Source organism: Equus caballus, chromosome 10 (genome assembly GCF_041296265.1).
Source record: "Equus caballus isolate H_3958 breed thoroughbred chromosome 10, TB-T2T, whole genome shotgun sequence".
NCBI classification, from domain to species: Eukaryota; Metazoa; Chordata; class Mammalia; order Perissodactyla; family Equidae; genus Equus; species Equus caballus.
In genome coordinates, this window is record NC_091693.1 from 6,289,541 (window position 1) to 6,316,290 (window position 26,750).

A 26,750-nucleotide genomic window follows, 5' to 3' on the forward strand; every position below is an offset into this window, starting at 1 on the left:
TTGGTCAACATCTGCTGTCTCCTTTTGAGGTAATAACTGGACGGCCTATGCAATGAGATGAGGAAATATATGAACCAACTTTGCTTAAGGGAGATAGACTACGTTGTTGTCAGGTTCTTATTGAGATACTTAAAAGAAATGAAAGGTTGGTAGCTGATGCTTTTCACAGGCCTCCCAGACCTTGAGGATCATGGACTATACCCTGGAGAATTTATTGATCAAAAGAGACATCAAATGAAAGACTCTTTACAGTCTGTTGGAAAGGACCACACCAGGAGGAGAGGATGGCATCTGTGTAGACAGCTGTCCTAAGACTCCGGACCAGGCCTGTATTCCCAATCTTGTATCTCCATATTTAAACCTTTGTTGTGCTTAAACTGTATACCTATTTTATAATTGTTCCATTTAAGGTTTCAAAATACTATCATACTTAAAGAAAGTGACTGATTTGGAACAGACTGATCTTGAAGGCCAGGCATTTATCGGGTAGCTCTCAATGGAACTCAGTGGTTATGTGGTACAAATCTCTGGCCTTGGCTACTGCCTGGATGCTAAAACACTGCACCCTGAGCTTCCCTTGGATGCAGGGAAGGATTCAGGCTGAGCTGGCATCTGTTGCCAACCTCCCTCTCTTTAAGGCCAGGTGGGCTCATTCAGTGTTCCACTGGTGTGACCACTGAGAAACTAGCCTTTTTTGTTCCTCCTTTGGGGCTAGAGGATGTCATATCATGTACAGAAACCCTTAACAACAGTCAAGCAGGAATAGCCTTATTAGATACTGAAATGTCTTTAATGAGAAAGGCTGCCCTTCAAAATAGAATGGCTTTAGCTATTCTTACAGCATCCCAAGGTGGTACATAGAAATCATTCGGACTTAATGCTGTGTTTTTATACCTGAGGAATCTTCCAATGTGTCATCTCTGCTAAAGCACAAAAAAAAAGCAGGTGAGTGCCTCAAGCAATCTCATACCTGGTCTTGATTTGTTTAGTTGGCTCCCTTCCGGTATTGGCTTCCATTTGTGACCTGGATTGCAATTCCTATTTCTATTGCTCCTTGGAGTTCTTGTATTGGTCATAATATTCAAACTAATTTCTGTTTTCTCAGCATCATATGACTGGCATGCAAGCTAGAGTAATGATTGCTCAGCAACTTGAGATGGTTGATGGATCCTACAACCCTGGATGAATCCCCTTTTACTAAGGCTATGCCCAAGAATTCATTTTTAAGCTTATCATTTCAAGCGTTGGATTATCTCTTCTATAATTGTTATAACAAGGTAACTGTAAGAAGTCTTGTAAAAGCACATGTGCAATGTTTGTGTGATAATCTAAAAATAATTGACAAGTTACATCGCCTCTGCAACACTTCCCTGGTTAATATATACCTCTATACTTGTCCACTGTATCTGACTATTTCCCCCCAACTTGGATAGCTGGGCAGATCAATGAAATAAAAGCTTAGGACCGAGGGACATGTTGGACCCAGGGCAGGCAGCAGCCACTCTGGCACCGAGGGACAATATTTTGATCAGCAATACTTTCTCTTGAAAGATTATTGATCAAAAGGGGAAAATGACAGGAGATTTTCACATATTGAGGTATATGGGGTAAATATTCGAGTTCAAAACTGATTCGGCTTGAACTAGAAAGCCTGACTTATGGCCTATCAAACACGCACTGTCCATCCGCTTATCCATTAAGGAATCTCTCTCGAGATGAAGAATGCAGACTTCCCCTCCTACGCCCCATTGGTAATAACACCCTATTGGTAACACCTGGATTAGTCCCATTCCTGGCATCATGGTCCTGTTGACCTGCTAATTTGCAACTGAGCCCCTCTTTGAAAATGTATCCTGAGTGTGTTTAATGTGTCTTCTTTGTTCTAAAGAGATAGAAGACTGTGCTGAAACCCATGTTTCTCTGGAACGCCTGCTAAGGCCTTCCCGGGTTATAGTCCCCACTCTGGCTCATAGTAAACTCACCCCAATTCTGATTTATAGGTTGGTTATGGATTATTATGGATTATTTGCATCGACAAGCCTATATATATATAATCTTAGCCTCAGGAGCTGTTGGTGTGAAAGGCCCCCCAGCCGTCACAGCGGCTCACGCAGGGAGAAGGGTAAAACAGGAGCCCACTCCTTGGGTTCACATTCCCAGACCAGTATTTCTTGTTGCAACAACCTTCAGAGAATGTAAATGCCCTGGAAAAGCTCCCCTCTGAGACCGGGGACCTTTCTCTGGAACCCACAGGGTGGATGTGCTTTCCCCGCCTGAGGCCCTGCCTACAAGAGTTCCATTGTTGGCTGTTGGAAACACACAGGCCGTGCCCCTCCCACCCCACCCCCTTCCAGGAAGGGAACTGGCTTTCAGGATTAGTCACGCCGCAGTGTCCCACACAACAACCCCATTGAATCCCAAGGGCAGCCCTGCCAGCCGAGTGCTATTCTTATCCCCGTTGTACAGATGGGCCAACTGAGGCCTGGGGAGTGAGACTTGCTGCCTGAGGTCACACAGCGAGAAGGAGGTGAAGCGAGGATTTAAACCTGGGCTTTCTGGCTCCAAGTTCCTCCCGTTCCCACCTGTGGGCCTACTGTGTGCCCCCAAAGCTGTGAGTGGGGACCTGATTCATCTGTTAGGGACCTGGGATATAGTAACTCTCAAGAATGGTTTTCATTTATTCACTCAACAAATATTTTCTGAGCACCTACTTGGTGCCAGACCCCGTGCTCGGTGCTGGGGCCACAGAGGGAACGGAACAGCGGACATCCTTTCCTGCAGGAGCTGACACTGCAGAGGGGAGAGAGATGATACGCGATACACATAACCCGTAAGAGTGTAATTATACAGGTCAGGGGTGCAGGCTAGTGCCACGGAGAAAATAAAGGGAACGGGGTGGGGCGGGGCGGTTCCAGGCAAATGTGTGGTTTTAAATCCGGCGGCTAAGGAAAGCCTCATCAAGAAGGACATGTTTGAGCAAAGCCCTGAAAAAGGAAGTGAAGGAGGGACCCACGTGCACACCTGCAGAGTCTGGCTGGGTCAGCGCCTGGTGTACTGGAGGACCAGCAGGAGGTCAGTGTGGCTGGAGCTGAGTGAGAGAGTGAGTGAGTGACGGCTTGGGGGGAGGAGATGATGAGGCCAGAGAGGTGACAGAGAGGAGTGACTTGTGGGTTGTGGGTCGTGGTGAGGACTTCTCTTTTACCTGGTGTGAGTGCAGCCAGGGGAGGCTCTGAGCCCGGAGGGCCCTGACCTGACTCAAGTTCACAGGCGGCTCCTGGCTGCTGTGGGGAGCAGACTGCAGGGGGCGGGGATGGAGCAGGGAGACAGGGGGGGGGCTGCTGTGATGGTCCAGGAGGCAGAGGATGGAGGCCGGGCCAGGGTGGGGCAGTGGGGAGAAGTGGTTGGCTCTGGAAGTAGTTTCTGGGGTCTAATTCCCTCTTCTAACTTGATGTCTGCTCTTGGGACCCTCAAAGTTATGTGGGGGCCCTCTTGTCTTTTGTCACCTTCCCCCCCAACACACACACACAGAGTGTGGCACCAGATGACCTGGCCTGGAATCCCAACTTTGACCGTCCATTGACTGCGTGACTGGTGGCTAAGTGGCCGAGCCCCTCTGTGCCACAGTTCCCTCCACTTGGAGAATAATGCCCACCCAGCAGGCGGAGAGTCCTGCGGCTGCCCACGCCAGGACTGTTAGTGGCCAATAGAGAGAGGCAGTTGGCAACGGTGGGTGAGTGACTCAGGGATGTGCGCGGTGCGGAGCAGCGTCCACTCTCAGAGGCCGAGGCGCAGGGGATGGAGGCTGGGAATGCTGAGACGTCAGAGGCCCGGCCACAAGCCGACTGCTGGGTCGGTGCCTCCCTGTAACCACGGTGCCAGCCAAGCTCATAGAACTGCAGACTCATCTCCTTCCTCTGCAGCGGGGCAGGAGCCGTCAGGCCGAGCCAGCCCCCAGCTGCTGGGCAGCAGGGAGGGGCAGGCCCCCCAGCTGGGGAGGGGCAGAGCTGGGTCCCCAGGGTCAGCGGCTGGAACCGATCCAAGAGAAGGAAGAGCTTGTGGGAAGGCAAAAAAAGAACACAGGCTTTTATCGAAAGGGAAAATATATATATAATTTATAGTATATACACAAATCCATAATTTCCTGAGTCCAATTAAATTTTGTTTATTGAACTTTTAGGTTACCCAATTGTGAGTTTACTTTTTCCTCCATTCCTTTGCTGTTTTTTTTTTAATCTTGTGGTTTGTTATTTTGTGTTAACTTTCATTTTAAAGTTTTACCGGGACTGGCCCCCTGGCATATTTGTTAAGTTCGTGCACTCTGCTTCGGCAGCCTGGGGTTTGCGGGTTCGGATCCCAGCACGGACCTAGCATGGCTCATCAAGCCATGCTGTGGCAGCGACCCACATACAAAGTAGAGGAAGATTGGCACAGATGTTAGCTCAGTGACAGTCTTCCTCAAGCGAAAAAGAAAAGTTTTATTGGTTTTCCCCAACTTTTATTTTGAATTTTTTATCTACAGAAAAGTTTTGTAAACAGTACAATGAACCCAAACACCCCTCATAGAGATTCACTCATCCTTAATATTTTGCCTCCTTGCTCTCTCTCTGTACCTATGCGTATCATCTTGTGCTGAGTTTCTCCATCTCAGCCATCTTTGCTGGACCCCCTGTGCTGGCATTTTGGAAGGGTCCGTCCTCTCCTTCGTTAATAGCCCATCAAATCCTTTCCAGGAGGGAGTCACAAAGCATGACCTGGCTTTTCTCTAATCGTGCCTTTGCCCCTCGCTGAGGGCAGACCTGGATGACATCCTGGGGATCTTTCCTGCATCAACCACGCCCCCATACATCCCCAGGATGCGTCTGTCCAAGGTCTGTGCTGTAACCTGGCCGCAGCGGCGGAAGGCGGGTCTGAGATGGGAGGTGACAGGAGCAGGCCCGGGGTCCCAGCACCCGTGGTCTCCCTCTCCCTCAGTCCCTCCCACGGAGCCTCAGCCAGGGGAAGGCGGGGCCTGGGTCACCCCCTGGAGAGGGACCTGCCCCCCAACAGCTGCCACCAAGGGGAGTGTGGGCACTGGTAGGCGGAGTCTCCCACGAGGGCTGGAAACGCGGCTCGCTGTGTTGAAACACCCAATGTCCAGATGTTGCAACTATTAATATTTGCAGCACTTTGTGAACCAAAGGGAAGACACACAATAGTTGGGTTTGGCTCTGGGGCCGCCAGTTTGAGATCTTTGCCTTAGAGACTGAGGAGGCCGCAGGGCACCCCCGTGAGCCCCAAGCCCCCGCCCCAGATACATAGCCTGCCCTCTCGTGCTTCCCTGTAACCCCCACTCACACCCAGGACCCCAGCTGTCGGCCCAAGCCGCCTCCCCCAGTGATGAGGACACTGGACGATAAACCTGGTCCTCTGTCAGCAGCTCCGCCCTCACCCCTCAGCTCCTGCGAGGCCTCTGTGACCATGAGGAGGGACAAGAATGCCCTTCTCTTAGTCAGCAGACGCCTCCTGAGCGCCCACCGCTTGCCAGGCACTGTCAATAATTTCAGGTGGGAATCCTGGGGAGGAGCCGACGTGCTCACAGGGAGACGGACAATGGAAAAAGCAAAGAGGAGTTTCCTAGAACACGCTTTGAAGATAGATAAGTCATAAGGGGACCGAAAGGGCGCAGCGTAGGGGGTGGTGATTTTAAATAGGGTGGTCAGGGAAGGCCACAGGAGAAGGTGGTGTCTGGGCCAAGACTTGAGGAAAGTAAGGGAATGAGCCGTGCTGACACATGGGACAAGAATTTCAGACAGAGGAAACCGATGTTGCAAAGGCCCTGAGGCAGAAACATGCCTGGAGCGTTCCAGGAAGAGGAGGCCCAGGTGGCTGGAGCAGACTGACAACGAGGGGGACCTGAACCTCCCCCCAATCTTGCCTAATCCCTGATCCAGGGGACCTGATCCAACCATTGGACACATTTCATTTGGTCCACAAAGTGTTACAGAAATTAAAAGTCAGTCACCAACACTTAAAAGTCAGGAGATTTCACCATAAAAATCAACATGTCCAGCTTCTCTTGGTGTGACGACATCACAGCAGCACCGAGGGCAGAGCTCAAGGGGCCTGCAGACCCCAGGCCGCCCTGTGTGGCACTTTACGTGGCTCCTGGGAGCCAGGCAGACTCCGACAGACATGCCCACAGCCACGCCACCCAAAGTGGCAGGACACAGCCCCCTGCCAGCTCTTGCTCTTTTTCCACAGGTGCTGAATTATGAGGCCATGAGGAGCAGCTCCACAGAGCCCCAGAAGGCCACATGCATTGGCCCGCAGTATCTCGGTCCCCATCTGGCCAGGCAGTAGGAGCTTGGAGCATTGCCATGACCGCATGTCCCCGGTTCACTGGCCCAGCCTCTCAGCCTCTACCTGGGAAGTGGGCCCCAGCCCGACCAGACCCCCTCACCTGGGCCGGGGTGCCTCTGGCTCCCGCACCCAAGGCTGGCCCGTCTAGGGCCTATAAGCTTGCCAGGAGCCTGCAGAAACGCTCACAATCTTAAAAGAAGAACAATAAAGTTACTGACCCCTGAATATCAAAGCAAAGGGCAAAACCAAAATTAATACAGCATTGAATCAGCGACACCCTGGGGCCTTGATTTCAGTACTTCAATTTGGCATTCCAGAAAACTCTGTGATGTTCAGAAACTACCTGTAGATTTGGTTTTTCTCACTTCGCAAGAATTCCCAGGATACTGAGAAATCAGCTTCAACAGGTTCTTCAGGGTCAAATGATCGCAAAAGCAAAATGAAGGGGAAATATTTCAAATGCCTTTGGTAACTATATACTGTAATAATATATGCAGCATATATTTACATATAAAAGACATACACCCACATGGACACATATAAATAAGTGGGCACACTTTCAATATGACTGAAGTCAAATCGGCCTAGAATACTCACCCCAAAAGAGATGCAACCCCCCATAGGATGCAAGCTCCCCACGCCCCTGCAGGCCTCTCCAGGGTCCCAGCGTGCACACCTTCACTGTCCACATGGGTCCTGGGTCCTGCCTCTCTGGCCACGAGCCCCAGCTCCAGCCCAGCACACGCGTGGATGTGGCACTGTCTGGTCCAGCCTGGGAGGAAGTTACTGTTGGCCCAGGTTGGGTACAAGCCCCATAAGCATCTGTATATCTGAAGGCAAGACCATGGCAATTAAAGATTTGGGAAGTGAAGTTGGCCGAGGTCTCTAATTGGTGGTCCCCCAGGCTGAAAGCAGCCCTTAGATGTGTTTTGTTTGACCTGCATAATTTTTTAAAAACCTGAGCCAACTTTTAATATGGGGAATTCAGCATAAAGATTCAGATTTCCTACATCTATTGAAAATGTAGCAGCAATTGGCTGGAACTGTGTAGAAACTATCCTTTAACTCTATTTTTTCTTTTGCTGAGGAAAATTCGCCCTTAGCTAACATCTGTGCCAATCTTCCTCCACTTTATTTGTGGGTCACTGCCACAGCATGGCTGACGAGTGGTGTAGGTCCGAGCCCGGGATCTGAACCCTTGAACCTGGGCTGCTGAAGTGGAACATGCCAAACTCAACCACTACACCATGGGGCTGGCCCCCTCTTTCAAGTCTTTTATTTAAACTTTTTTTCAAAGTAGGGCATTTTGGGGATGTAAAATTCAAAAGGTACAAGAGGGTGTATGATGATAGTGAGTCTCCCTTCCAGCCTGTTCCCCAGCCCCTCCATCCCCCTCCCCAGGAATAACCAGAGGCGCCAATCTCCAAAGATGTTTCACTCACATACAAGTGTATGCATACACATTATTTCCCCCTCACAGATGGTAGCGTACTTCTCTACATCCTGTTTTATTCCCGTAGCAAGATGTCTGGGAGCTACTTCTGTATCCGTCCAAGTGAGCTCGCTCGGTCTCTTCGCGGGCTGCCCTTCAGACAGGACAGTAGCTCTCCTCTTTGCCCAGTCGCCACCGTGCCTTATAGTGTCACGCCCGGCCTGCTTCAGTCATTCGCGATTCTTGCCCTCCCCTTTGGCATCTGAGTTCGCTGACTCTGGCGCAGGTCAAGGACAGAGCGTGCCTCCCAGCCACCCGGCACCTGCCCCTGCTCGCTCCCGATGCCTGCAGTTCCTGGACTTCCCAGCAGAGGGAGACACCACTCTGCTCGCAAGACCACCCAGGGGGTCTTCCCAGGGACTGCAGTCTTGAAACGTGTGGGCAAGAGATGCTGTCTGCCCAGACATAAAGACCCTCTTAACTGGACTGGGATCCCCCTTAACTGGACTGGGATCCCCCTTAACTGGACTGGGATCCTTGCCCTCGGGTCTCCCCTTACCCTGTTTCTATCCCCGCCTGAACCTCCTGTTTTGACTGAGCCCCACCCTGAGTGCCCTCTCCTCTCCTTATAGGGACTGTCCCCTCCTTAATGGGGTGGGGAGAGGCCTTGTCCGAGTCTGGGGCCAGGGACTGAGAAACTGCCCAAGGGCACCACATAAAGACAGCATGTATCTGGGTGCCCCTCCCTGCTGAGAACCGGGGGGGGGGGGGTCCTTTCTCCTTGCCCCCAGCACGCAGCCCCCAGCAGAGTCTTGACCTCGAAATCCGCTTTCCCTCCCTACAGTCCACACTCCCGCCAGGATCCTCTCCCTGGCCCGGCCCCTGTGCCCCTCCGCCCCACCCCCGCTGTGGTGTTGGGGTCGCCTGGAGTCCAGCTGGTGGCCAGCGCAGAGCCACCCCTTCCTGGCCCTGCCCCTCCCCATGACCCCAATCCTCCGCCAGCCACTCAAAGGCGCCTTGTTCTCCATCCAGCCCCCAGACAAAAGTCCCTCTGTCTGAAAAGACGGAATTGGGGGGAGGGGGCACCCCAACGGAGACCGTGTGGGGGCCTGCACAGACCCCAGCCGGAAGGAATGCCATGAGGAGGAGGGGCAGGAGAGGGAGGAGTGGGGAGGGGAGCCCTGCACAGTGCAGTGGCCTTATCTGGAGTGGAGGCGGGCGCCACCCCAACGCCCACTAAGTAGGCCCCGGCGTCTGGCTCCCAGCACCCTTGGGAGGAGGCCGGGCTGGGAAGGTCTGCCTGGTGCTTGGGAACCAGGTCCCCATCTCCCTAGGGCATGATGGGCTCCATGGGCATGATGCGGGGGTCTCGGTCTAAGGCCCAGCAGCCCCCACCCTCACCACTACCCCCACGACCTCGGTCCTATCAGCATCTCCTGCCGACCTCAAGCTGTGTCAACAGCCCCAAGCGGCCTGGAAGGGGACTCTAGATCCCATCATGGCCACCAATCCCTCCTCCAGGCACAACACAGCATCTAAGTAAAAGAAATTAGGTTGTTACACCAACGCACCCCCTTCCCCCACCACCCGCCAGTCAGGAGCTCTGCTCTTAAAGCTCTGGAAACTTCCTCCTTCAGGTCCTTTTCTGAGGGGCAGGAGATTGGAGAAAGCCTGGCCCCCAATGTGAGGAGCAGAGTTCCCACCCATCCTATTCTCCCTCTGCCTCACCTGAGGCTTTGGGACCCTGGAGACCCCCCTGGGAAGTTCCCCAGCACTAGTGGCTGGAGGGGTGGGGGAACTGTCTCTTTAAGAGCAGGAATGGGGTGAGAGAACCCCTGAGCTTTAGGGAGCCCGCTCACTCGTCTGGGCGTCTGGGCTCGTCTCGCCTACCTGCCCAGGTTTGCTTAGGGCGGGGCAGCTGCGGATAAAGGCAGGACCGGGCTGCGCAGGCACCCCCCTCCCGGAACCTGGAGCCTCACGCAGCCTGGGGAGCCACACAGGTGAGCAGCTGGGGCCCTCCCGCCAGCCCCGCCTTGGCTCTGCTCCCAGACGACCCCTGCCCCTCCCTCCACGCCTCTGTTAAAGACCCTAGAAACTTCCCCCTCAGGGTCCTTTTGAGGGGGGGGGCAGATTAGAGACAGCCCCCTCCCCTAACGGGATCTTCCCCCATCATTCTACTCTTTGGGGGCTGGGGGAGCCAGCTGGGGTGAGGGTGAGGCCCACAAGTGGGATTGGGGTGCCGGGGAGACTGGAGGGTTCGGGTAGACAGGGGTTGTCTGAGTGGAGCAGAAGTGTCTGGATCGGGGGCATGTGGTGGACAGGGGTGAGGGGGGTGACTGGTGGCTGGGGAATCCAGGTGGACCAGGGCTGGATTGGGGGCGTCAGAGTGGATGGGTGGGTGACTGGGTGGACTCGGGGTGTCTAGGGATTGGGAGGTGTGGGCCCTGGAGATGGCTAGGAAAAGGGGGTAGCGGCTTCCTGGGGAAGCTATCAAATGGGGAGTCGGTAGGAGATTTCAGGGGCACGGGGGAGTCATTCTTCATACACCTGAAGGGCCTGGCCACCGTCTTGGAGGAACAGAGCGGATAGCAGAGGGTGGATGTCGGAAATAGTCCTCACACAGGTGTTAGGACCTTGGGGCCAGCGGGGAGCAGAGAGGGGTGGGCAGAGCCCCCACCCACTGGCCGCCTTCCCTCCAGGCCTTCACACGGCCGCAGTGGCTGGGGAGCCCCGGGGCCTCTTCCGGCAGCAGCCTGAGCAGGGCAGGCGAGGGCCAGGACACCAGCTCCGGCAGCCGGGCACCGCGGGAGAGCCGGCAGGGGCTGGGGGCACTGAGACCACCCGCCAGTCTCCCTGTGCTGGGGTGGCTGGGAGACATGCTGGGGACTAGGCAATGGAAGCCTCACGGTGGGCCGGGGGGCTTGGAGGATCCCGGAAGGAGGCCTAAGAGCCGAGACTGAGTCCCGGGTGACGGCACACAGCGTTAAGCGGAGTTCGCAGGGGTCAGAGGGCTGCGACTTCAACGTGGGATAATCGTAGCGGCAGCTTCATCAGGCCGTGAGGATTGTGGAGTGATCCAGCACGAAATGCTGAGAACAGCCCGGCGTGGGGTCGGCTCTCAGGGAGAACTAGCTCTTATTACGAGGGTTCCCGCCATCCCCGTCGATAAGGCCTCATGCAGTAGCTTTAGACACAGGCGGTCCTTAGACACACCCACGCCTGGAGCCAGCAGGCCCTCTGCCCACACACCCACTTGAGCTCTCCCCCAGAGTTTTTGGGGTCCTAAACACCTTAGTAATGCTCCCTAAAGCTCCAGGCCCTCTTCCTGCAAGAAAGGGATGCTCAAACCAGGATTCTGAGCCTGGCATATGGGACTAACAGGGAAGCTGCGAGGATGGCCAGGACCTGGGGTGCGGGGCATGGCGGGGTGGAGGAGGCTATGAGAACGTGCAGGAAGCAGAGAGAGACGTGAGGTGGGCTTACGTGGAGGATACGGACAGAGAGACAGGGGCCTTCTCTCCAGCTGGGGACAGGAGTCCCCTCGGGGACACAGCAGGAAACCTCACATGGGCTTCTCCCCGGGCTTGGGGGAGGGGTGTGTTCTGCCACCAGTGAGATGGGAGTTGCAGGAGTGAACACACTGCAAGGTCACCCGGCGGTGCCCAGCACAGCGTGGCTCAGAGGACATGTTAGCTCTTGCCATCAAGATTATGACAACATACGCTTGTGGCCGTGGGGCGTGGGCAGGGAGAGGGCAGGGGGACGCGCAGAGACCAGGGGCTGATCGCAGGCATGCAGGACCACAGGACGCAGGAGGATGGACTGATTCTAGACCAGGAAGGGACCAGGTGTGCTCTTCAGGCAGGCCCATGGTGGTGGGGGGCGGGCAATGGGAAGCATTCGCTGCCAGGAGGCACTTGGCAGGGATGGGGCAGAGGCGGGGGTTGGGGTGGCACAGAAACAGGGCGGAGGGGACAGGTTGGGACAGGAGATGGGGCTGGGGCTTCAGCCAGGCCGATTGGTCTCCCGGGTCTGCCCCCTGCCCCCAGCCTCCAGTTCCCTCCTCCCCACACCCAGCCCTGAGCAGCCCAAGGAGGCAGCTGGGTCCCTGTGGGGCCCAGCCCGCGGTCTGCAAAGTCTGGGCAAGGCGGGCAGGCTCCGAGCTGTCTACGGGAGACACTCCCAGCACCCCGGGCCTCCTGCCACCTGGCTCCCAACACCCCGTTTCCCAAAACACCCGAGGCCTGGAGAGGCCTGCAGAGGGACAGCTGCTGCAGGGCCAGGCCTGGTATAAATGCCCCTGCCTGGCAAGGCGACCCTGGGCACCACCTCCACCTCTCACAGCCTCAGTTTCCCCATCTGTAAGATGGGGGTAACAGCAGGCAGCGCCTCCCTCATTTGGTTGCCAGGGCGATCCACTGGAAGCCTCGCTTCCGGTCCAGTGGTTGTTACTGGTGCGCCCTCATCAGGCCGCGCTCCCACCCGGCCCCGCCCGCTGTTTCTCCTCTCCCAGCCTTTCTGCCCTGGGGCGAGCGGCATGCAGGGGTGGGGAGCAGAGTAGGAGGGGATTGGGAACCAGAGGCACCGGCCTGGCATCCTGTTGGCCCTGCTAAAGCTGGACCCTCCCCCCGGACCCCTCCAGTGCTGGCACGTCGACATGCAAGACCTGGTGGCCCTGAGCCTGCTCGTCCTCCTGGCAGGTGAGTGCAGCCCGCCGAGCCCCCTTGCCCTGAGCCCCACAAGCCTCGCGTGTGTCTCTCATGCGTGTCTCTTGGGCTTTCTGCCTCCCTGTGGGGTGGTGACTATCAGGACGGCATCTCCTTGAGGGTAACAAGTGTCGCACTGGTGAGTCCAAGGGACACACAGAGACAGGACCTCTTACAGCCGCAGCTCCCAGAGCCAGAAGGTCAGCGTCCCATGTCTCCTTGAGGACCTCAAGGAGAAGGCCCGGCCCTGTGCTGCCGTGCCTCCGACACCCCCCTACCGCTTTATTACCAGGGGTAACTGGGCGCTCAGTGGTTAGGCAGCAGGTTCCTGAAACCCTTTGTGCCTCAGTTTCCTCATCTGTACAAGTGGAGCCAATAACAGCACCTACTTACAGAGTCATTGCGAGGATTAAACGAGTTAGTATTCGAAAGGCACTTAGAACAGAGTAAGCACTGTGTTTGTGCTTTAAATATAACTAAAAATTATTAATCTCCCTTTAACAAAGAAGCTTAGGCCCAGAGCAGAGGCGGCCCACGGCTTCTCGCCAGAACATAGTGCTCGTCCTTTGCTTCCACTGTATTCGTTTTTATCTCTCCTTGGACGAGGCTGTGTTCCATTCAGAGTCCTGATGTAAAGTGGCATGTTTAAATAAAGGGCATTCAGTTTTATAGTTAGTAAGTTGCTTTAAAGGGGACTAGGGAGCGAGCATGAGGACAAGTGCAGTGTGGAGGTGGCGGCATCAGGAGACAGCAGAGAGAATGGCTGGGACCAACATCACTGGTGGGCTTGACCGGAAGCGTGGGCCAGCCAGGTGTCTGGAAACACGGGCCAAGGGTGGGGAAAGCCACCCAGATTAAAACCTATTTCAGGAGGCAAAGTACTGGCATGGTTGGCAGGATCGGGGCTGAGTGGGGGAGTCCACATCTCCGATGTGGGCCGTGCAGAGGCAGCAAGTCTGGGGCTGGGGCCTGTGCCCTCGGGAGGTGGGGAACTGTGCGTCAGGGGACCCCATCTGGAGGCCCCTGAGGCTCCCGGCTCTGCATACCAGCTTTGCTGAGGCCAGAACCACCTTTTCCTCTCTTCCCCGCTTCTCCCCACCAGGCCTGCCTGCCCTGGAAGCCAACGACCCCGAAGGTGAGTCAGACGGGCCTGCTCCAGCAGCCACACCCCTAATTCTCCCCCTAGGGGCCCGGCATCCTGGCTGTTGGCCTGGATTCACGTTCTTTGTTTCTTTCCTTGCAGATAAAAACAGTCCTTTCTACTATGGTGAGAACCGGCACCCCTCCCCTCATCTCCTCCCACCCCTCTATTTTGTGCCAAGGGTCCCACAGGGTTGGGTGAGGATCTGACGTGGGTGAAACGGAGCAGGCCCGGGCTAGGATTGAACAGAAACACAGCAGATTAGGGAATAAGACATGCCACCTGGTCCTTGGGAAGATTCTCTTCCAGCAAGAAAGTTAGACACACACAGGAAGCCAGGACAGTTGACAAGAAGCCGTTGTGATGGTTCAAATCAACGGGTGGGAGAAGGGCTGGCTTGAGAAAACTGCCCGGAGGAGGTGAGCCGTTTGACCGAGGCCTCCCGAGGCCCGCAGGTTCCCCACGATCCGCCCTGCCAGCCCTCTGTCCCCACTCCCCCAACACCTGCGCCCCGGCCTCCCTGCTGTTGCTCAGACACAGCAGACACGCTCCCAGCCTCCGGACCTTTGTACCTTCTGCGCCCCCTGCCTGGAACACTTGCTGCCATATAGCCCCACGGCTCCCTCCCTCACCTCCTCAGGTCTCTGCTCAGATGTCGCCCCTCAGAGAGACCTTCCCTGACCCCTCGCCCACAAAGAGCTGCCCTTTGGCCTTCTGTCCCCTGGCTCTGCCTGTTTCTCTTCAGACTGCTCCTCCCCACCTGACCCCACATTAAGTTTCCTGTCGCTGGCTTGTGTGTGCAGTAGACGTGAGCACAGGAGGGCTGGGGTGTGTTTGTTCCCTCCACTGCCACATCCCCAGTGCCCTCCACGCCCTGGGTGTCAAGTGGATGGGGGCTTGGATGGGAGGGCACCGGCTGGCATTGAGGGCCCCCTCTGGGTTTCTCCTAGACTGGCACAGCCTCCGGGTCAGCGGGCTCATCTGTGCGGGGATTCTGTGCGCCGTGGGCATCCTGGTCCTCATGAGTGAGTGGAGGAGTGGGCGGTGGGGGGGGGGGGGGAAGGGGGCGGGCAAGGCAGGGCTGTGGGCCCCTCCCCTGACCATTCCCCTCCCCCCAACAGGTGGGAAATGCAAATGCAAGTTCCGCCAGAAGCCCAGGTAAGAGGAGCTCCCAACCTCACGCTGGCTAGACACCTTTCAGGGTGAAAGAGCTGGATCTTTCTGGCAGAAAGAGGCCAGGCCTCCAGGCTCTGCCCTGGAGAGTTCCTGCCACTAAGATTGCCCAGGTTTATTCCTCAGAGCTGATAATTGTCAGAGGGCCCACACCCTGAAAAGCTTTGGTCCCTGGGATGATACAACCTTACAATGGAAACAGAGCCAGGAAGCTATGTCAGGGCAACTGAGAATACTCTGGGTTTGAGGGAGAGGACAAACGGGTGGACACAGACCCCATCACTCTTGTTTCCCCAGCCACCGACCAGGGGATGCCCCACCTCTCATCACTCCAGGTAAGGCAGAGACAGAAGGGGGCTGAGGGGAACACGGGATGTGAGGGGGGTGTGTGTGCGCATGCGCCCTGGGGAGAAAGTACTCAATCCACTCTCACAGGCTGACGCATCACCTCTTCCAGGCTCTGCCCAGTAACTCCTGAGGATGGACCAGCCATAAGAGCTCGGAGGGCCTCTCTCTTTTCCCAAGTCCATGCTCGGCACAGGAGCCTGAACTCCTGGACGGAATTCTCCCTCCTCTCCTCAGATGGCTTTGCCAGGGCCTCATCCCACCTCTCACCGGAGGGGTCTCTTTGTTCAGTTTTTAATCTAAAATGATCTTGCCTCCTGCCCAATCATCCTCAAGACTCGCTCTGTGAGCTCTGGGGTGGGATATGGGGGGCCAGGAGAAGGTGGATATGTGCTGAGGGCTGGCACAGAAGCTGGCACCTGAATCTCTTTGCCGGGAAAAACCCAAAGGCCTGTACCCCTGTGACTTGGTGGATGGCATGGGGTCTGCCCTCTGCCTGCACGGCCACGGGAGCCACACGTGCAATTTAAAACTTTCTAGCAGCCAAATGGAGGCGACTTTTGAGAGTGAAGGGGGCTCTAACTAGACGCAAGGCTGGGACACTCAGGTGGACACGGGTACCATCCCAGGAAAACCAGGATACAGGATCAACCCACCAGACATGGGTACCCAGATGGCGATAATAATAGTAAGACCCTGTGACCCTCCCACTTCCCCGGGACCCCACTTTATCATCGAAGACCCTTCCTAATACCCAAATGTCCCTGTGAGGACTTCAAATAATTTCCCATGATACTCCCTAATAACACTGAAGGCCACATAGTGTGAAAACCTCCAATGCGCCTCAGACTCCCTTGAGCCACCTCAAACCCAGTAAGACCGTCAAAGTGTCCCCATGAGCGACCCCATAAGAGGCCTAAAACTCTTCAAAATACCCCAAAATATCTCCCACCATGTCCGGAGACATGACTCCAAGGAGACCCACAGTACACCTGTGACCTGTCCCTAATAATGCCCTTATATCCCCCGAACATCCCCTGGGGCCCCCAGAACGCCTGCCCGCGCTCCTTAGAGACAGCGCAGCAGCGCCACCCTCCCCAGGCCCGCCCCTCCCCCTTTCCAGTGATCTCACGGCAACGGAGGGCAGGTGCACAGCGCGTTTATTGAGCTCACACACTTTCCGTCCTCCTCCCTGTCACCCACCGGGAAGGGAACCCGGGGTTCCCGGCACCAAATCTCCCTTTGCCGCCTATTCCCCGCGCACGCGCAGTGGGTCGGCACGTCGGGCTTCCGCCTCGGCAGCAGACATGCGTACAAGCAGCAGAGGAAGTGAGCCAGACAGGCAGGGAAACCTGCCCAGCGACCGGTGACGTCATGGAGGCGGGCACTGAAAGCGATTGGCCGGATTGAGTTTAGCGGGGAGAGGAAAGCTCTCCCCTCTGTACTTTCACCGGGAGCGGGAGCGGTGGGAGTGGTTTGAGGGGGCGCTTCCAGACCACCTGGAGCTTTACACATTACCCGCATCGTGACTTCCGTATTCCGCTCCGTGCAGTGTGCCCGCCTGAGCCCCAAGTCACCCCTGGTGGGGCATCTGCCCCCATGGAGGGGCAGCTCTTGCCTTGAGCTCGGTCTGTGGTCAGCATCTCACAGGACCAGGCGTCACCTCAAATGGGTCCAAGAGGCCAGTCAAGGAGGGTCCAGAGACCTAAGACTCCGCATGCCAGCCCCCATCAACCATGTTCAGGGTCCCGTCCGGTCTCAGGCGCTGAGGTCTAACTCGTGATGCTGGTAGATCTGTGTGGGGCCCTTGAAGCAAGCAGCGAAGAGGAAGCGTCTGCCCGCCAGGGCGACGTGGGCGAAGGCCCGGGGAGCCACCAAGGCTGGGGGCCCCAGCTCCTGCAGCGGCTCCAAGAGCCCCTTGTCAGGCTCCAGGCGGAAGACCTGGCTGAAGGCAAAGTCGCTGCCCAGGATGGCCAGCTGGTCCCTGGCAATGAGCAGTGGCTGAAAGACGTGGGCACCCCGTGAGGGAAGCTGCTGCAGCAGGCGGAACATGGAGCCATCCCAGCGCATGACCTGCAAAGTGCGGCTGCTAGTCAGGGCCTGGGGTCCAGGAGGGTCAGGCCTGCCGGAAGTCCTCTAGGCTCCAGAGGACTTGGGACAGCTTGGAAACAGAGGCCTGTGGGCCCCCCCACTCCCGCAGCTTTCTCATCATGTCACCACCCAGCTGCTTGGCCACAAGCTTGGGGTCAATCTTGGCCCCTCTCTCTCCCTCACACCCCATGTAGCATCAGTCAGCAACGGAATGTGGCAGTTTCACCTATAATGTCTAGATCCCTCCCATCCGCCCTGGCCACACTCCGGCCCGGCCACAGTCACCTCCCTCTGGGACCGCTGCAGCAGCCGCCCCCCGGTCTCCCCCCTCTGCCCCTGCGCCCACACACAGATGGCCTGTGCACATCTGAGTCAGGCTAGGCCTTCTAGGCTCAGAGTCCTGCCTTGGCTATACCTCGCTCCCGAAAGACAGTGTCTGCGGGGGTGAGCTGTCAGCCTGGGGGGTTCAGAGTGTGGTGTTTGTGGGTGAATGTAAGTCCTGGAGTGTGTCAGTTACAGAGCCAGGGTTTAGGGGTACAATCTGAGTCTGGGGCCAGTGTCAGTGTGGGGGATGGGGAGTGGTTTAGGGTTATCCAGCCTTGAGGGGTTACAGTCTTGGAGTCAGTGCTGGGGTGGGGTCAGAGTTCAAAGATCAACACATTAGGTGGGGTAAGAGTTGGAAAGTCAGCCTGTGAGGTCGGGTCAGAATTTAGAGGCCAATGTGCAAGGTGGGGTCAGTGCTGAAAGACCAGCCCACACCGGGTGGGCAGCGCGGAAAAGCCAGCCCTGAGTGGGAGCTGGTGGTGGGTGGGCCGGCCTGTGGCCTCTGCTGCCTGCCCCACCTGAGGGCCCAGCCTCACCATGGAGTCCCCGATGTAGCGTGTCAGGCACAGGAACACATCCCCGCCAGCCTGGAAGTGGTGTGTGGCGTAGACGTCCTCGGCCTCGGGGATGTCGGTGCGCCTCTCGAATCGGCCCCCGGACCAGTGGAAGAGCACTGGCCGCTGCGAGGCCGAGGCCAGCAGCAGGTGGGGCCGGCCATCCAGCTCCAGGGCCTCGGCGTCCGTGTCCCGGTGCCAGGCGTGCAGGCTCTGGCGCGGGTAGAAGCCGGGCCCATCCCGGCACAGCAGCGTGGTGCTGCCCGCCTTTGAGGCATCGGCCACCACGAAGCAGGGCTGCTGGTCCAGCCACAGGGTCTCGGCGTCATTGGGCCGCAGCAGCTGCCGCGGGGCCAGGGCCTGCACGGGGGCCAGGCGGAGGCCAGGGCTGGGCCGGGCCCATAGCTGCGAGCCCCCCCACAGGCGGGCAGCCAGCACAATGAGACGTGCGCCCAGCACCAGCGGCTTGCAGGCCACCACCGAGGGCGCTGCAGGAGCAGGAGGGTGGGTCAGGCCGGCGGGCGGTCACCCCCCAGCCCCGGCGGGCCATGGGGAAGGCAGGAGGCTGGACGGGCACTCACCGGACAGCTCTTCCTCGGGCCGGAAGCGCTGCAGGCTGTAGTCCCAGGAGAGGATCAGGCAGCGGCCGGCAAAGGGCTGTGCCAGGACGATGTGGGGCTCCCCCTGGTAGGAGAAGGGCTCCACGCCCAGTGCCGACTCCCCGACCGTCTGGAACCAGGACAGCTCTGGGGGTGCAGGAGAGAGTCAGGCAGGCCCCGGGGACCCCAAGGGTCCTCATGGCCGAGCCTTGGTTTCACATCTCTGAAATGAGGACCGTCACAGTGTCCACCTCATAGGGACATAGGAATCTTTTTATCTATAGATGTATTAACGCACAACACCATGGTAAGACTTTATTTTCTAAGCTGCATGGCATCATCAAATAATTGCTTAGAAACAGCATATTTATTAATTCATTTAACTTCACAAGATCCCTGTGAAGGGCCTTCCATAGTAATAATATCCACTTTACAGGTGGGCAAACTATGGCTAAGTGGCACAGGCAGCCAGGTGCCCAGCACAATCCATCCTTCCCAACTTGTGTGAAATAGGATTGCAGTGGGCACAAAGCTGTCCAGCTGGGGGCCACATTGTCCCAGCACCATCACCCCCCCCCACCCCCGGAGTTAGGACTGACCACGTCCAGACCAAGTTCCCAGTGGAACAAGAGCAGAGTGATGGGTGTAAGGCTGGCCCCGTGGGCGTGAGGATGGCTCGTCCTGGCCTCCGTCTCTTCCCCTGCTCCCCATGAGCTGCAGATGGACGTGCTACAACTCGGCTTCAACCACAAGGACCAGGACAACGCCCAGGGGCTGCTCCGCTGGCCTGGGCTGCACATCAACCCCTCTGTTTTCTTTAATTCATGAGATTTTGAGCCTCTTTGTTATAGCAACTTGGCTTTCACGGTAGCGATGCGGGCGGTTGCCCAGCGCGGCGGTGGTGGAGCCAGGCGGTTGACTCCAGGTTATAACACTTCACTCTACGTGCCGGGCCCTGTTTCCAGGTGCCAGGGCTGAGGCAATGAACCAAGCCACCAAGGATGCCCACCCAAAGGAGGATCTTTTAATAATGTCCATCAAATTATCACCCTCTGCTCAAAACCCTCCATGGCTTCCCACAGCCCTCGGGGTAAAGTCACTCTCCTCTTTGTGGCTCTCAAAGCCCTGCACAGGAGGCCCTGGGCCTTCGGCCTCATCTGTGTCCTTCCCTTCCCTCACTCCCCCAAGCCAGACCTGCCTGCTTTTGATCTCTAAACAAGACAAGCTCTATGCTGCCTCAGGGCCTTTACACTTGCAGTCCCCTTTCTCTAGCATCCCCTTCCCTCTGTACTTCACTTGCTAAATCCAGAGGCACCCCTTCAGGGAGCCCTCTCTGATGCCCCATATAAGGCAGGTCAATCTCCCCGATCACTCCCTGTGACTTATTGAATGTATGTCTCTCCACTCCCCCAGGACTGTGAGGCCAGGGCCCAGGGCTGGTCACCACAGTGTGCCTGTCACCTCTCACAGGGCTGGGCACAGAGTGGACCTCAGCGAATGTTTGTTGAATAAATGAATAAAGAGTAAGCCCCAAGTTAAGGTCTCTTCTTCTCTGAGTCCCACAGACCAAAAATATGTCTTACATCTCTTATCGTTAATATTATTAGTTATCATTATTATTTTTTTTTTTGAGGAAGATTAGCCCTGAGCTAACAACTGCTGCTAATCCTCTTCTTTTTGCTGAGGAAGACTGGCCCTGAGCTCACATCTGTGCCCATCTTCCTCTACTTTATATGTGGGACGCCTACCACAGCATGGCTTGCCAAACGGTGCCATGTCTGTACCCGGGATCCGAGCCAGCGAACCCTGGGCCGCTGAAGGGGAACATGCGAACCCAACAGCTGTGCCACCAGGCCAGCCCCATTATTATTAATATTTATATCAATAACATTATTAGTATAGATATTATTATAATGTATATTATTATTTATATTATCATTTAATGATAAAACATTATTAATAATATAGATTAGTATTATAATTTAATAATTATGATAATGATAATTCCCCCATCCCGACCACTCTGCGCTTCCCCCATCCCAGTCCCGGCCACGCTCGGGCATCATTCTCTGCCTTCCTCTGAACAGGGGGTTCTGAGAGGGCAAGACCCAGGCTGTCTTTATCACTGCCATGCCCTCTGCTTTGCCCAGTAACCATAAAGTCACCAAAATATATTTATGGCAAAGCAAAATGATCATAGGAAGTATTTAGAAATAGTCAATTTTATATTAATAACAACAACAACGAGAGGGAACATTTAAAAGGAACTCCCGTCCCAGGTGCTGTGCCGACGCAGGTGTGGACAACATCACTGAATTCTTACAGCAATCTCATGGCACGATTTGTTACCCCCATTCTACAGATGAGGAAACTGAGGCTCAGGGAGCCGACACTGCTTGCTCAGGGTCTCACCGCCAGGAAATGTCAGAGCAGGGAGTGAGCTGAGCCCCTCAGCCCTGGCGGCTGTTCCCCCTGACCTCCCACCTTCTCCTGGGAGCCCCTGCTGTCCCTCCCACCCTGCCGGGAAAGCCCCCACCTATGGCTCTGCACTTGAACGTCTTGGGGTCGAGGTGATGGAGCTGCATGTGGGCCAGGGCGGAGGGGCCGGCGCAGGCCCCAGTCCCCACGCTGGCGTTCACGGTGGGCATCCACTGTAGCAGCCAGAGGACGCGGCAGTCACACTGGAACGGGTTCCCACGGAGGTCCCTGGGGCAAGAGGCCGGGGAGGGGCTGCGACCCGGCTTCCACCCCCTGGAGGCCACCTCCCCCACCCTTCCCCAGACAAGAGCTCAGGATGGGGTCCCATAGATGGTGTGAAAAATACGCAAGAACCAGCAATACTCATTTGTGCAGACCAAAACTGGGCACCAATATCTCCTCCCCTCTCAGACACTTCCAAACCCCCACCCGCCCAACCCCCTTGAGCCTCACACGTGAGTCAGGGTCTCCAGGCCTCGGAACAAGAATCTGGGGAGGGTCTCAAGGTGGTTATTGGCCAGGCTCCTGGTGGAGGGAGAGAAGGAGGAGGAACCATCAGCAGCTACCAGGATGCCCTGTGTCCCTGGGTGACGGGGCGTGGGGTGATGTCAGGGGTTGGAGCAGTGGAGGGGCGGGGCCTGGGAGGCACGCACAGGTGTGTGAGTGAGCGAAGTCCTCTGAGAGCATTCTTAGAGATGGCGCCAATCTCATTGTCCTCAATGAAGCTGTGGAGGGAAGGTGGGGTGAGGGGAAGGCCCTCAGTGCCCTGCCGTGGCTCCACAGTGGTTGGGGGAACTCACCCCATAGAAGCCACAGGCCACTGGAATAGGCTGAATTCTCCCCCACTCAGTGCTTTGCATAAACCCAGAGGAAGCCTCCCCCGAAAACTTTCCTCACCAAGGTCCCAGCGTACAATCCCGGGAGCCAAGAACTTGACCCTAGGGTCACTGCCAACCTTATAATGAACACTATCACCCCATCACCATTACTGCTACCATGACCACTAACACCAGCACTGCCACCAATACCTCCACCACCATCCGTTATGACCAACCCTCAGGCCTCTACCACTGTCGTCAACCTTAGTACCAATAATTGCCATTATCACCATCACCATGCCATGCCACCACTGTCATCAACACTGCCACCATCTTTACAAACACCAACATCACAACCCACTCCCATCATCAATACCAACACCAACACCAACACTGTCGTTACCAAACCCCACACCAGCAACACTGATAAACGTCACCAACAACACAGCCTCCATGATCAACACCAAAATGACTGCCACCATCATCACCAACACTACCACCGTTATCAAAAGCATCAGCATTGCCAACACCAACAACATCACCATGATGCCCAGCACTCACAACTTCACCCACCACCGGTACCACAACTGCCATGATTTTCATACATACCAACACCTCCACCATCACTGCCAAACCCAGTACCAACAACATTGCCATTACACCAACACTAACATTCTACCCACAGCCAACACCAACAGCAACACCAATGCCATCATTACCAATGCCCACACATTGATAGTCATCACTAACACTAACCCTTCAAATTTCATTACCAGTATCAACAACAGCACCATTACCATTGAGTCCGCCATTTTCCTCAGCATCATCCCCACTTCATCATCCTCAATAACGCCACCACTTCTCCATGAGCAGCAGCAACAGGATCACCACCACCAACATTATCATCACCAGCAACATCAGCACCAATGCCAGCACTGTCATCGTCATCACCACCACCACCATCAGTACCACCATCACCATCATCACTACCATCACCACCCAACTCAGAATTGTTTCCTGGTAATTTGAAACATTCCCTTGGCTCCGGCCTCTCTGCCCTCTCCCTGGCCTCCCATAAGTGAGGTAGGGCCAGAAACAGTCTTGGGTCAGCCAGGCCCTTTGTGGGTCTTGATGCACAGAGAGGTGAAGTGAGCAGGCCGAGGTTACACAGCTAAGAAGGAGCCCGGACCCCACTCAAGAGGCCAGGCCTCTTGCACCTCCAGGAGAGACCCTTGTCCAGACACTTCCTCTCCAGGGCAACAAGCCCCTACCTGCCTCTGCTCTGGGAGCCACAGAGGGGCCACTGCTTCCGCTCCCGGTCCCCCATTCCTGCCCCATCCCCTGGCCTCACTCACAGGTACTGCAGGTGGGACAGGCCCGCAAACGCATCGTCCTCAATCACGGAGAAGGAGTTCGACGTGAAGAGGCTGGCGAGGAGGCAAGAAAGGAATTTTTCCAGAGTTGCTGCCCCGTCTCTGACATTTTAACCTTGGCCCCCACCCTCAACCCACATGGGCATGGTCACACACACATATGCATGCCATGTAAGTAGGTGCGTGGACACAGATGCTTCACAGACACGCGCACACACATGTGCGCACACCCCCCAGGCACGTGCATGAACACCCCCTCCCTCGAGCTAGTCGTCGCTCAGCCGGACCCCACTCACAGCAGGTGCAGGGTCGGCACCCTCAGGAAGCTGCCGGCCTTCAGCTGGGACACTCCAGTCCTGACGAGTGAGCTGGGGACATGGGCAGTGGTGGGTCAGGAGGAAACCACTGTAAGGCTTCAGTCCCACCCCAGAGCCGTCTCCCCTCTGGGAGACTCTGCATGCCACCCTGACCCTGATGTTTCTTCCCCACAACCCGGGAGACGGGCATTTGCCCCCTCGTTTGGCAAGGAGCCCAGCAGCGCTCATTCCACCCCCTGGCTAGCCCTCCCCCCGGGCCCCTGGTGCCGCCCCTGCCCTTTGGAATTTTCCCTCAGCCGCCTTCCAGATCCCAGAGGCCCCCTTTCAGGCATCCCAACATCCTTTGCTGCCCACCTCCCAAGATCCTGACGGGCCCCTGTTTCCTTGGGGCCCCTGGCATCCTGCCCCCAACCCCTGGGGTCCCGGGACTCCCATCCCCACCCTCAGGCCCCCGGAGGGCCTGACACTCACAGTGACAGCAGGCTCGGGGAGAAGTTCTCGGGCAGGTCCGGGGAGCCCTCACACAGGGCACTGTCTTTGGAGCAGGAGCAGCTCAGAGGACACTTTCCCTTTGGGGGTCTCCAGGCTGCCCCCACCCCCGCCCCTGCCAGCAGCAGCAGCAGAATGCCCGCCCCTCCCATGCCCCTCACCCCTGCGAGGCCCCGCTTCCCTCTGCCCACCCAGCTCCGCCCAGGTCGTGGCCACTACATCTCCCATGCCAGGTGCCCCTCCATCCCGCCGGCTGGCACGCTCCGCCGGCTTCTCTCGCCCCTTTCTCGATCTCTCGGTCCGTGTTTCTTCCTGTATCTCTTTGGGTCTAATTCTCTGTTTATTTCTCTTTCCCTCTCTGTCTCTCTCTTGTATTTCTGCCTCAGTGAGTTCGTCTGCTTCCCACTCTCTGTCTCTCTCTCCTTCTGTCTGTCTTTGTCTCTCTGTCTCTGTCTCTCTGTCTCTCAGTCTCTGTTGGCCTCTCTTTCTGTGTGTGTGTGTGTGTGTGTGTCTCCCTCTGTCTGGTGTCTTTATTTCTTGGCTCCCTACCCCCCCCTTCCCAGCTCTCTGTAAGTTTCTTCGCCTCCTCCCACGCCCCTTCTCCCAGGAGGTTTGGGAAAGGGACTCGCTGGGCACCGGGTGCGCCGGGCAAAGCAGGGTGAGAAGGAGGAGGGGGTCAGAGGCCAAAGGAAGAGCAGCCCTGGGGAAGGACTGGATGGCCCCATGGGAGGGGAGGGGCCGCCGAGGGCTGGAGCCACTCCCAGCCAGCCCCCTCCCCAGATCCCCCAGTCCACCCCACTCAAGGAGTGTGAGGATGTCACTAGGGTGAGAACCAGATGGCTCTGTGGGCAGGAGGGGGGCGGGAGGAGAAAGCACAGGGGCTGGAGCCGGCCCGGCCACTCCCAGCCTGCCCCCTCCCCTGGTTCCAGGAGGGTGTGATGGGTGCTGTCACCAAGCCCTGGAGGGGCCAGTTCAGGGCCAGCTGCTCCCTCTGGTGGCCACACTCAACAGGGCAGCTGCCTCATCCCAAAGCCATAAGCTCCCTTGCCTGCCCGGAAGTTAACCCCTTGAGTGCCCACCACCCTTTGGGGCAGGGAGCCACCCCAGCAGGAAAATGAGGATGATGCCACCCGGTTGCTTGGCGTTGACTCTGCACCAGGCCCTGTCCTAAAAGTTCATCTGCTAGCTCATCGGGACCTCACCACAGCCCCCTGAGGGTGACACTGTTATATGGCTATTTTACAGGTGGACATACTGAGGACAAAGGTCAAGTAACCTGAGGTCTAGGCTACCCCGCTGGGGTAGAGCCCAGGCGGCTGGCCCCAGGGCTTCTTTGGGTGCATTTGCGTTCTTTCTCTGGAGATGAGAACTCACAGATACTGGCTGTTTTCGTTTGGACTGAGCTTTGAGCAATTTAGATAGATTCTGTCCTTTAAATAAGAAAAATAAATCCATGATCCTTTTACCCAGCCTGAAATGGTAGAATAACCCCACTGGGCACTAACCGTGCGCCAGTCTTTACATGAATTTACTCAGTCCTCACGACAACCCCGTGAGGTGGGTAGTACCACTAATCCCCACTTTACAGATGGAGAAACTGAGGCACGGGGAGGTTAAATGGTGCTGGATAGATCTAAACGCAACCGCTCTCCCCGGCCCCTGAGGGAGGGACACGGCCTCTCTTGCCGCCCCTGCATGCCAGGCAGACTTCGAGGAGAAGAGGCTCACCAGCACCAGCTCAGGCAGGGCGCACACATCTGGGTTCCAGGCCTGGTTCTGTGTGGCCTCAGGCAAGTCATTCGACCTCCCTGATCCTCAGTTTTCCCATCTGTCACATGGGGCAAAGGTGGCACCCCTTCCCAGGCATGTAGAGCCCTCCTGAGATGATGGGGGCCATGCCCCTGCTTGGGGCTCAGAGCAGGGTGGATGCCCCCAGTGGCCGGCAGGCCTGAGGGTGGACTCTGGACTCCGTGCTTGTCCTGCTCTGAGACAGCTCTGTGGTCTGAGCTCGGCCTTCAGGTGACGGTCACCCTGGCTGTAGAGCAGGGGGACAAATTCTCTACAAGGTCTTTGAAAAGAGAAAGAGCTTAGTGCCAGGGACACAGAGGGGACAGAGGGGGCACAGACAGGCCTAAAGCCGTGCTCACAGGGTGGCCCGCCAGAGGGCTCCCACTCTCGTTTAGGATGAGAAGATGAGAAGGATGACAATGGCAATAATGATGATAGCTAAACTTTGTTTTGGTCACCTGTTGTGCGGCAGGCTTGTTCTCAGTGTTTTCTGTGGATCCTTCCAGGTACTCATCCCAGCCTCCCTCTGAGGGATCCTATTATCATCTCCATTTGACAGAAGGAGAAACAGCTCCAGAGAGGGTAAGCCATCTGCCCAACATCACACAGCACCCTGGAGCAGATGGCCCCCCGAGGGGAGGAAGCTGAGGTCCAGCTAGAGCTGGCCAGGGGCCCTCCCTGCTGGCACGCCTTGGTCCTCCCTCTCCGTCCCCAGGGCTGCACAAACACCGGGGTTATCATTAACCAAGGCCTGCTGGTGACCTGGGGTGCAGGGCCCCGAGG

The 26,750-nt window shown here is 56.6% G+C and overlaps 2 protein-coding genes across 10 annotated transcripts; one reads left to right on the forward strand and one right to left on the reverse strand.

Moving 5' to 3' along the window:
- Positions 1-9,410: 9,410 nt before the first annotated feature.
- FXYD3 (FXYD domain containing ion transport regulator 3) lies at positions 9,411-15,464 on the forward strand. 9 transcript variants are annotated; one of them, XM_014733625.3, is made up of 8 exons: positions 9,411-9,771; positions 12,285-12,471; positions 13,580-13,612; positions 13,721-13,744; positions 14,569-14,643; positions 14,740-14,776; positions 15,089-15,126; positions 15,249-15,464. In XM_014733625.3, exons 2-8 carry the CDS (start codon positions 12,429-12,431, stop codon positions 15,260-15,262), a joined length of 264 nt encoding a protein of 87 aa, XP_014589111.3. In that variant the 5' UTR covers positions 9,411-9,771; positions 12,285-12,428; the 3' UTR covers positions 15,263-15,464. The 9 variants fall into 9 exon arrangements, with proteins under 9 accessions (XP_014589111.3, XP_003362275.4, XP_014589116.3 ...); XM_003362227.5 differs by having other exon boundaries at positions 12,414-12,471; XM_014733630.3 differs by having other exon boundaries at positions 9,609-9,771; positions 12,387-12,471.
- Positions 15,465-16,279: 815 nt separating this feature from the next.
- On the reverse strand, positions 16,280-24,340 carry LGI4 (leucine rich repeat LGI family member 4). The gene is made up of 9 exons (XM_001491299.7): positions 24,162-24,340; positions 23,670-23,741; positions 23,356-23,427; positions 21,836-21,907; positions 21,636-21,707; positions 21,241-21,410; positions 18,687-18,851; positions 18,088-18,593; positions 16,280-17,209 (listed from the first exon to the last, which is right to left on the reverse strand). The coding sequence occupies exons 1-9, from the start codon at positions 24,329-24,331 to the stop codon at positions 16,895-16,897; spliced, it is 1,614 nt and encodes a 537-aa protein (XP_001491349.2). The 5' UTR covers positions 24,332-24,340; the 3' UTR covers positions 16,280-16,894.
- Between the last annotated feature and the right edge of the window lie 2,410 nt (positions 24,341-26,750).

What these genes read in the sequence shown, in the direction of transcription:
- FXYD3 (XM_070224063.1), top strand. Translation starts at nt 11,458, where the DNA reads ATGTTAGCTCTTGCCATCAAGATTATGACAACATACGCTTGTGGCCGT. An exon ending in GGAAGCCAACGACCCCGAAG is followed by an intron (nt 13,613 to 13,720) that starts GTGAGTCAGACG and finishes CTTTCCTTGCAG; the next exon opens with ATAAAAACAGTCCTTTCTAC. An exon ending in AAACAGTCCTTTCTACTATG is followed by an intron (nt 13,745 to 14,568) that starts GTGAGAACCGGC and finishes GGTTTCTCCTAG; the next exon opens with ACTGGCACAGCCTCCGGGTC.
- LGI4 (XM_001491299.7), bottom strand. Translation starts at nt 24,331, where the DNA reads ATGGGAGGGGCGGGCATTCTGCTGCTGCTGCTGGCAGGGGCGGGGGTG. An exon ending in CTGTCCCACCTGCAGTACCT is followed by an intron (nt 21,908 to 23,355) that starts GTGAGTGAGGCC and finishes TTCCCTCCACAG; the next exon opens with CTTCATTGAGGACAATGAGA. An exon ending in CTTCGCTCACTCACACACCT is followed by an intron (nt 21,708 to 21,835) that starts GTGCGTGCCTCC and finishes TCCCTCCACCAG; the next exon opens with GAGCCTGGCCAATAACCACC.